Source organism: Pollicipes pollicipes, unplaced genomic scaffold (assembly GCF_011947565.3).
Source record: "Pollicipes pollicipes isolate AB1234 unplaced genomic scaffold, Ppol_2.1 Scaffold_4740;HRSCAF=5597_pilon_pilon_pilon, whole genome shotgun sequence".
Taxonomy (NCBI): domain Eukaryota; kingdom Metazoa; phylum Arthropoda; class Thecostraca; order Pollicipedomorpha; family Pollicipedidae; genus Pollicipes; species Pollicipes pollicipes.
The window spans coordinates 39,856,009-39,866,580 of NW_023596545.1; the positions used below are offsets into that span (position 1 = coordinate 39,856,009).

The following is a 10,572-nucleotide window of genomic DNA, read 5'->3' on the forward strand; positions in this document are numbered from 1 at the left end:
GCGGCAAAAACAACCCACTGATATGAGCCACGGAGGTAAGAGCCGCGGCGTCAGAAGCTGCTCCTTAGATTTCGTACCTCAATGGCCGGGTTCCTGCACACTTGCCGTTCTCTCTGTCACTCAGGGCCGCGGCAAACATTGCAAACAAACCGAGCTATCGGATTTGGCGACCGCCGTACTGAGGCGGAAGAAGCCGAATCCATATTGTAAGAAACGTCCCATATAAATAACGATCGTGCACATTTTTGCCATAAAAGAAATGACGGTCGTAGGTTTCGGAAACATAAATTTTGTCACGTGGCACTAATGCCGCGCACAGGTATTTGCGGAAGAAGTGCTCGAGGTGATATTCTTCTGCTGTAGATAACAACTCCTCTTTTTAGCAAGTGTCCTCAATACGCCATGGTTTGGTTACGTCATCCTATATTGCACAACATCGATAGAGCTAATTGGTGGCCTTGATGTCTTGGAATCGTACTCACGGGCGCCAAATATGAACCACTCGACCATTATATCTTTCTCGGCCTTGATTGCTGCAAAGCTTGTAGAATGGCAGCATTTGAATGGCGTTATTGTCACGTTTTGGATGCGCATGTGAACTTAAAATACCCTCCCCGAAATACTCTCATCATTTTTGCGAATCCATAGCCCAGAAACTAGAAGAGCTTAGTGTTGAAGAGGAACAAGGCTGTAAACTGCACGAAAAGGTCTTCAAAATGGCTATTCCTCTTCAAAATTTTATGCAAATGTGGAACCGTCTCTTCAACTATAGGTAACGATTTATGGCTTTCTCCAAGGGAACTAATTGCGGATGTTAATTCTTGAAGTCTGAGTTTTGCGGAGTAGCATCATTGTCGTCCATACGTACTGGCAGTGGGCGTATATGTCTAAGCACTCATATCAGTAGGGATTTTTACCTCACCACAAATGTCATGGACGCCGTTTGTTCGCGACTTGAAAATGGCTGTTGTTTGGTGCAACACACAAACAGAACAAGATTAAAATTTTTACATTGTCAATGTATTTAGTGTTCCACAACATCGAGCAATGGTGCGTTTAAACCAGTCACTCAATAAATATATCTGAAAACAGAGTAATATCAAAAAGCACAGAGTTTAGTTGCTGTACTTCCGGACAGGACGGTAAGCGTAGATGGGCTCCTGCTCGGGCTCCTGGTACACGGGATCGGGCTTGTGGACGGGAGCGGCCTTGTAGACGGGAGCAGGGGCGGCCTTGTACTCGAGCTCCTCGGGATACTGGGCCTCGCCCTCGTACGTGACCTCAGCGTTGTAACCAGCGTAGTCGTCGACCGTGTACTTGACCGTCTGGACGCGGCCGTCGGGCAGGGCCACCGTGTAGTAGCCGAACGTCTGCTTGCCGTCGCTGTTCTCATTGGCGGCGAACTTGGAGCCCGACTCGTAGTCGCTGACCGAGTAGTCGAAGGCGTACGGCGAGGGCTCGAACTCGGGCTCCTTGTAGGCAGCGGGGGCGTGGTAGGCGGTGGGGGCGTGGTAGGCAGACGGAGCCCGGTAGGCAGACGGGGCGTCGCTGGCGGCAGCGACGGCCAGGAGGGCGGCAACAATGTAGACCTTCATTCTGGCGGTGGGTGGTGTGTGTGCGACTGGATGGTCAGCTGTTGAGTGATGCCGAGACGCCGAACACTTTCGTTTTTATGCGGGTTTGGAGCGGCGCATGACCTTGGAGATTTGGGGCTGCTGGCTGTCTTCTGTTCGAGTTTTCTCGGAAACAATCCCCTCGGGCTCAGAGAGAAACTGGGATGCTCGAGGACTCACGCGTAGGCGGGGCCAGAGTCCTGTGGGAGAGGTCTGCCACATTTGGGTTATGGGCCAGGTTACGGGCACACCTCGCCGTTTGTTTACCGGCTGTTGGGAATATGTTGTCATCACCATGTCTCAGGTCACTTAAATAACACGCGTTCGCTAGAATGAAATAACACACCCAGATTCTGCAACAAGTCGGCAAGGTTGGGTAGGCCTCTAACTTTTAGAGTGTAAGTGGAGTGCCACCATGCGTACATCGAATTTGGTTGCACCATAGCAGAGATTCATTGCCTTACGGGGTACAGGGGAGGGAAGCAAAGACAAAAACAGATTACACTAAAATATTTTTGTTTTCAGTTTTGAACTGGTTGGTAGTGATTGGCATTCTAGACCAAAGTCCGTGGACAAATATGGAGGGACTAAGACAGCACGGGAATGCAAAACTCCAAGCAGGCTTTGCTGTGGTTTGTAAGGGTTTTTCTCGTCTCTGTGGCACTCGCCGGGCTGGTGTTTTTCGCTTGGCCCGTAACTACACTGGAGCGATCCGTATTCAGAACTGCGTGGGTTTTTGCAGGGGAATGCAGTGTTGTATAGGATTTCACATTGAACCAATGTTGATCGAAACCTCTAAGATGAGCTATCCTGTCATGTGTTAGTTCAGGCGTTACGGGCCAGGCCTGATATGCAAAAACGCTCGTTGCAAGATTTAATGGTTCGAAGATAAACCAAAGGGCTATAGAGTGTGCGAAATTACATAAACTGGGCTACTGAAAGCTGAAACAACCATGCAGTGGGTTATAGCCGGTTTAGAAAAATTCATGCATTTTCTTGTCCTTTTCCCGTGTAAATATCAAAAGAGCGCCTTAGAAACACGTTTGTGTTACAGAGGATCATGTAGATCCGCCAGCAGTTGACTATTTACATTGGTATACGCAGCATATGTTTACCCACCATTCCGATAAAATACCAACATGGCACACGGGTGTCGTGATTGCTCGGGAACGGTGGGGCAACGTGAGGGTTCGGTTCAAGCGAGGACAACAGATGGAGGACGAGTATTTTGACTGTTCGGTAACACGACGGTGAGAGGGAAGAGCAACGCGTGCTATCGACCTGCTCGCTCCGTATCTAGTGGCCTGTCGCCGCGCACCACATCGCGTTCTCAGTCGTGAGGCACGTCTACACGGTCTGTTGTGATCTATGCTACAGCCGTGCATATGGGCGTTCTTAATATTGACAATAATATTAAGCTGTTCACGCTCACCACATTGTATAATTGAAAACATGCACGGTTAGTTGAAGCCAATTCTTCTGCCGTGCCACGTTTAGAAGATTCCTGGTTAATACCTTATGATTTGGGGATGCAGCCTGTTCCCAGTTCTTCATCGCCAACCTCAGACCACTAAGATACCAACATGTGACGTCTCAGATAAGTGTGTTGTAGACGATTATCAAAACGCTTATGTGTTTAAATGTGAGTAAGAAGTTGAATCAGATAAGTTCATCCTGGAAGAGCGCCGATTTCCGCGCGCAGCATTGGAGCCTTTGGATATCATTGCATTGCGGTTATTGACACGCGTCAATTTGTCGTCGGAATACCGGCCTTAACAACAGGGCACAGAGTGGCTGAGCTGTGAGAAAAGTTGTCTTGCGTGAGGTGGCCCGTTTGAGATTCGGCCGCAGGGTGGTGGGAGGGTCCTGCGGTTGTTACATGCTGGCCACCAGGGGGAGTGTCGTGCGATGGCGTTTGCTTGGTCGCAAGTACGGTAGCCGCCAACGGATAAGCTTTAGATGTGACGAAAGGATGCATTAGGCTCTCAAGCAGGGGTGTAAGTTTTAGTCAATTATCGGGGAGGGGGGGGGGGGGGGGCTAACCGAAGGCCTAACAACTTACCTCCCACCAATTTTTCTCACCGGGTTTAGTCCACTTTATTTTGATTAAACGCAATGGATGGTTTTATTCTTTGTATAATGTATAAAAGCATTCAACTTAAGCAGAACAGAAGTCAATGCAAGGCTGTATCCAGGGAGGAGGCACTGGACACACATGTCTCAACATCTTGCCTGACGTCATCAGCGATCATAAACCTGTCGTGAGCGTACATCTGGGTCGTGTCTGGAGGAACCCGCAGTGGCGTGCTCTTCGCAGCTGAAAACGCACAGCCTGGTGTGCCACTTGGCTCAAACTTCTGCCATCTGACTGGAGCCGGGTGGACGGCGCCACTGGATACAACGCGTGCCTGTGGTAATGCATGACCATGGAATGCTGCGATTAATCACCGCTGCCCATTTAAAAGAGTACGTGCCTCCAAACCGCACTACCCCTGGTTGACCGACGACCTGGCCCCGCGAAAGGTCGTGTCCGAGCGAGAGAGCGCACAGGACACCTGGCTGTGTTTACGCACACAAGAGAGCAGGGCCGACCTTACGCAACTTCGCTATCAGGCCGAGAGCCGCCTTATTACAGCAAGTCGCGAGTTCCTTTGCGACGAGATAGCGCGCGGTGACGGCCGCGGCTTCTGGCCATCTTCAAGAGGCTCGCCATGGCAGCTTCGACGCCGGCTTGCACATCCCTGATACATTGTTTGCCTTCCTGGAAACTCTCGACTGCCGCGTGCCTTGGTGTCTGTCAGCACCTGTCTTCAGATCAACTAAAAAGCGACAGCGAAAAAAGTAAAGTATCATTTTGTTCTCCAGCTTGTCTGCTCGTTGTAATTAGGCACGATGATGCTTCTTGTTCGGGACAGGAACAAAAAAATCAGGTAAATATGGTTGTGTTGCAGATATATTCGTCTCCTCGCACGACATGGAACTGATCCAACATGTGACCCAGTTACATAATAAATATTTTCCAAAACAAGCAGAGCAATATCACAAAGCGCAGATCTTAGTTGCCGTACTTCTGGACGGGACGGTAAGCGTAGATGGGCTCCTGCTCGGGCTCCTGGTACACGGGATCGGGCTTGTAGACGGGAGCAGCCTTGTAGACGGGAGCAGGGGCAGCCTTGTACTCGGGCTCCTCGGGATACTGGGCCTCGCCCTCGTACGTGACCTCAGCGTTGTAGCCAGCGTAGTCGTCGACCGTGTACTTGACCGTCTGGACGCGGCCGTCGGGCAGGGCCACCGTGTAGTAGCCGGACGTCTGCTTGCCGTCGCTGTTTTCGTTGGCGGCGAACTTGGAGCCCGACTCGTAGTCGTTGACCGAGTAGTCGAAGGCGTACGGCGAGGGCTCGAATTCGGGCTCCTTGTAGGCAGCGGGGGCGTGGTAGGCGGTGGGGGCGTGGTAGGCAGACGGAGCCCGGTAGGCAGACGGGGCGTCGCTGGCGGAAGCGACGGCCAGGAGGGCGGCAACAATGAAGACCTTCATTCTGGCGTTGGGTGGTGTGTGTGCGACTGGACGGCCAGCTGTTGACTGATGCCGAGACGCAAAGCACTTTCCCTTTTATACCAAACTGGACCGACCCATGGCCTTGGTAAGATCACAGCGGGTGGACGCCTCCTATGTGAGTGTTTTCGAAAACAGGGAGTGGCGGACATGGGCGGGGTCAGTGTCCAGATGCTCTGGTCGGTCACATGTGGGTTATGGCTACCGTCACAAGCTGATCCGGCTATAAACCGGTCTTGACATGCGTGATCTTGAGAGTAAAATTCAAATTACGGTCTGAAAATTAACTGCGAAATTATCAAAACTAAGTGTGGTACCAGGTAGATGCCACATCACGGTAGTATCAAAGGTAACAGAAACTTTGGGCGCGAATGCATCACATGCATAACCGCACATCCACGCAAGGGGAATCCAAGGGGGGGGGGGCAAAGAGGTCATGCCCCAACAGGTTCTGAAGCTATGATTCGGCCCGCTTCCCAAACGGCCTGACGCATGCTGTTATGCGCATGCTTCGTTATGTTTTCAGCAATTAATAGCGTAGGTTTTCGTTTTAAATGAACTCCACCATCAGGATGGAGCGCGAGAGGCGGAGATGGGCTTTGTAACCGGTGTTCTGTTCTCAGACACGAATAGTCTACTATGTCATGTCATTCCCTCTTTACGCTAGACGGACCGACCTTTAAAGAGGACGCAGAGGCTTGCCATGGAACATCGCGTGCATGAAACGCAGGCGTGATGCGTTGATCACGCCGCTATGGCAACGGGTTCCCCCGCGAGGCAGACTGCGTCTTCGCGGCGGGGGGGGGGGGGGGTGACTGCACCATTTTTCGTCGGTAACTTACAACAAATGAGAAGAAAAACTACCACACTTGGCTGCCCAAAACAAAAACGCTCTAAAATACTTTGATGGGTAGTAGCGTAAAACAATAGGAACAAAATGTTGTTCTAACTAACCTAGCATAGCAATCCTTTATGCAGCAGGTTGTCCTTCGTCAACGTCACCTTCGCCATCATCAGCAGCAGTCGTGCGGGAATCGGGAACGGTAATGGGCTCAGATGGAGGCTGGAAACATGGATACAGGAGCTAACGCAAACCGTACGGAGAGGTATTGCAAACGTTCGAAAAGTGATACCGGGCCGACACCGGCGCCATCTTAAAATCCACATATAATGTTAACCGGACTCGACACGTTTCACTTGAACTGGTGTTTACCAGCACCTGATCTGAAAACACCCAGTGTAAACCACCATACATTGACAAAGATGTATGTACGATGAAATGAGCGTGAGTGTTGTGGGGAGGGAGGGGAGAGGCGGTACCTCTTTTAACATTCAGTCTTTCCGTGCACAACTACTCCGCAGTGCTCCACCACGAAAAAAGCAGGGAAGAGGAGGACCCCCCTCCTACCCTTCCCCCTCCCCCTCCCACCTCACCCCATTCAAATTGTACCTTTTCTGGTAACGGCAAAGTTCATTTTAAGTCTGAACAAGTTCAATGCTGGTTCATTGAACATTGCATAGGCTGCTACGACCGGTGTTGCTTGGAAAGAATCCTGAATTTCTTGTAGCTTCTGCCATGGAAGACAGCCTTTTTCTGGAATGTCAGTACCCAGTAAGATTTTGGTCAGACTTGTGTCTTCCAGGTATATATCTTTATCTGCTATCTGATATCTATCTGAATATATCTGCAACACAAACATATCTACCTGCTTTTTTGTTCCTGTCCCGAACAAGAAGCATCGCCGCGCCTAATTACAACGAGCAGACAAGCTGGAGAACAAAATGATACTTTACTTTTTTCGCTGTCGCTTTTTAGCTGATCTGAAGACAGGTGCTGACAGACACCAAGGCACGCGGCAGTCGAGAGTTTCCAGGAAGCCAAACAATGTATCAGGGATGTGCAAGCCGGCGTCGAAGCTGCCATGGCAAGCCTCTTGAAGATAGGCCAGAAGCCGCGGCCGTCACCGCGCGCCATCTCGCCGCAAAGGAACTCGCGCCTTGCTGTAATAAGGCGGCTCTCGGCCTGATTGCGAAGTTGCGTAAGGTCGGCCCTGCTCTCTGGCGTGCGCAGACACAGCCAGGTGTCCTGTGCGCTCTCTCGCTCGGACACGACTTTTCGCGGGGCCAGGTCGTCGGTCAACCAGGGGTTGTTCCGTTTGGAGGCACGTATTCTTTTAACTAGGGAGCAGCGATTTATCGCAGCATTCCACAGCCATGAATTACCGCAGGCACGCGTTGTAGTCAGTGGCGCCGCCCACCCGGCTCCAGTCAGATGGCAGAAGTTTGAGACAGATGACAATCCAGTCTGTGCGTTTCCACCTGCGAAGAGCAGGCCACTGCGGATTTCTCCGGACACGACCCAGATGTACGCTCACGACAGGCTGATGATCGCTGATGACGTCAGGCAAGATGTTGACGTCAGGTGTGCGGTCACGCTGGTTGGTGATAATGTGATCCAGCGCAAATGGAGTTGGGTGAAGGTAAGTCGAGCTGTCCAACAGCTGTACCAGCTCGCTGGTGATGTCAGAGTAGCGGAGTATGTGAGGCGAGTTGGTGTACAACGCGTTTACGTTCACATTACCGAGGAGAAAAGCGGGCTTGCTTGCGCCGACGGATTCTGGGAGCTGATCCTGTAGGTGCTCCAGGCTAGGCGTCACAGTGCTAGTGGGGGGGGGGGGGGGGGGGGGGAGGGGTAGGGGCGGTAGATAATCCCCACGGTAGTAGGCTGGCCGCCTTGCCATTAAGCTGAGATCCGCAGGGGTCCGTCTGCCGGCATGGCGAGTTGCTTGAGCCGTATTTCAGCACGGTGCAAGATAGCAACGCCACCCCTCGTCGGGCACCGCGGTCGCGGCTGAGGATGCTATAGCCGGGAAGCACCAGAAGCGCGCCCAAGACTCGAGATGTGAGCCACGTCTCTGACAGGCAGAGCATGTCCAGTTTATGGTGGACCAGGAGCATGCTAATTTTATCAAAGTTGCTGTTTAGAGAACGGACGTTCAAGCCTGATCTTAAGCTGGACGACGGGCGCTGCAGTGGGTCGGGTTACGTCACCCCGCCTCTGCCTACCGGCGGTGCCACGGGCACGCTCAGAAGGCGTGAGCAGCACTTGCATGAGGGCGCGGCCGTATGCCAGGCAGAGGTGGCGTCCAAGTGGCGGTGAAATCGTACTGCGACACCGTCAGTCCGCGCCACTGTCGATGCAATGTCGTCGCTGCTGCATGCGCTGTTCGGGGCAGGTGCCCCATCGTCTCCCTCGTCCAGTTTGAGACGTCCGCTTCTCCTCCGCCGCTGTGCGGCACCTGGAATGAATGCACTCCATGCACGACACGGCCGCCCCGCTGCTCCAGGGCCTGGCGCCGCCTCTGTGCAGCAGCCAGACCGGCTGTAGCCGTTGGCCTTGACCTGCCAGCAACTGTGGTAGAAAGAAGTAGACTGTGGGCGGACGCGCTGATTGGTGGAACCCCATCGTTATACCTCTTCTTGATGCGGTAGAGGACGCAGACCCCAGTCGTGACGCCGGGCATATGGCGATTGAGGGCATCGAGATGGCAGCGGCAAAAACAGTTCACTGATATGAGCCACGGAGGTAAAAGCCACGGCGTCAGAAGTTGCTCACTAGATTCCGTACATCAATGGCCCGGTTCCTGCACACTTGCAGTGCTCTCTGTCACTCAGGATCGCGGCAAACATTGCAAACAAACCGAGATATCGGATTTTGCGACCGCCGTACTGAGGCGGAAGAAGCCGAATCCATACTGTAAGAAACGTCCCACATAAATAAAGACCGTGCACATTTTTGCCGTAAAAGAAATGACGGTTGTAGGTTTCGGAAACATACATTTTGTCGCGTGGCACAAATGGTGCGCATAGGCATTTGCAGAAGAAGTGTTCAAGGTGATATTCTTCTGCTGTAGATAACACAACTCCTCTTTTTAGCAAGTGTCCTCAATACGCCATGGTTTGGTTATGTCATCCTATATTGCACAACATCGATAGAGCTAATTGGTGGCCTTGATGTCTTGGAATCGTACTCACGGGCGCCAAATATGAACCATTCGATCATTATATCTCTCTCGGCCTTGATTGCTGCAAAGCTTGTAGAATGACAGTATTTGAATGGCGTTATTGTCACGTTTTGGATGCGCATGTGAACTTAAAATACTCTCCCAGAAATACTCTCATCATTTTTGCGAATCCATAGCCCAGAAACTAGAAGAGCTTAGTGTTGAAGAGGAACAAGGCTGTAAACTGCACGAAAAGGTCTTCAAAATGGCTATTCCTCTTCAAAATTTTATGCAAATGTGGAACCGTCTCTTCAACTATAGGTAACGATTTATGGCTTTCTCCAAGGGAACTAATTGCGGATGTTAATTCTTGAAGTCTGAGTTTTGCGGAGTAGCATCATTGTCGTCCATACGTACTGGCAGTGGGCGTATATGTCTAAGCACTCATATCAGTAGGGATTTTTACCTCACCACAAATGTCATGGACGCCGTTTGTTCGCGACTTGAAAATGGCTGTTGTTTGGTGCAACACACAAACAGAACAAGATTAAAATTTTTACATTGTCAATGTATTTAGTGTTCCACAACATCGAGCAATGGTGCCTTTAAACCAGTCACTCGATAAATATATCTCAAAACAGAATGATATCATAAAACTCAGATCTTAGTTGCTGTACTTCTGGACGGGACGGTAGGCGTAGATGGGCTCCTGCTCGGGCTCCTGGTACACGGGAGCGGGCTTGTAGACGGGAGCAGCCTTGTAGACGGGAGCAGGGGCGGCCTTGTACTCGAGCTCCTCGGGATACTGGGCCTCGCCCTCGTACGTGACCTCAGCGTTGTAGCCAGCGTAGTCGTCGACCGTGTACTTGACCGTCTGGACGCGGCCGTCGGGCAGGGCCACCGTGTAGTAGCCGGACGTCTGCTTGCCGTCGCTGTTCTCGTTGGCGGCGAACTTGGAGCCCGACTCGTAGTCGTTGACCGAGTAGTCGAAGGCGTACGGCGAGGGCTCGAATTCGGGCTCCTTGTAGGCAGCGGGGGCGTGGTAGGCGGTGGGGGCGTGGTAGGCAGACGGAGCCCGGTAGGCAGACGGGGCGTCGCTGGCGGCAGCGACGGCCAGGAGGGCGGCAACAATGAAGACCTTCATTCTGGCGGAGGGTGGTGTGTGTGCGACTGGATGGTCAGCTGTTAACTGATGCCGAGACGTCCAACACCTTCTTTTTTATACGGGTTTGGAGCGGCGCATGACCTTGGAGATTTGGGGCTGCTGGCTGTCTTCTGTTCGAGTTTTCTCGGAAACAATCCCCTCGGGCTCAGAGAGAAACTGGGATGCTCGAGGACTCACACGTGGGCGGGGCCAGAGTCCTGTGGGAGAGGTCTACCACATTTGGGCTACGGGCCAGGT

At 52.0% G+C, this 10,572-nt stretch overlaps 1 protein-coding gene across 1 annotated transcript; it reads right to left on the reverse strand.

The window, feature by feature from the left end:
- Positions 1 to 1,115: 1,115 nt before the first annotated feature.
- LOC119098373 (cuticle protein 7-like) lies at positions 1,116 to 10,164 on the reverse strand (the record flags this gene model as incomplete). Its single annotated transcript, XM_037221292.1, has 2 exons — positions 1,116 to 1,268; positions 9,898 to 10,164. Coding segments are annotated over 2 exons (420 nt in total), but the record flags the coding sequence as incomplete, so codon positions are not given.
- Between the last annotated feature and the right edge of the window lie 408 nt (positions 10,165 to 10,572).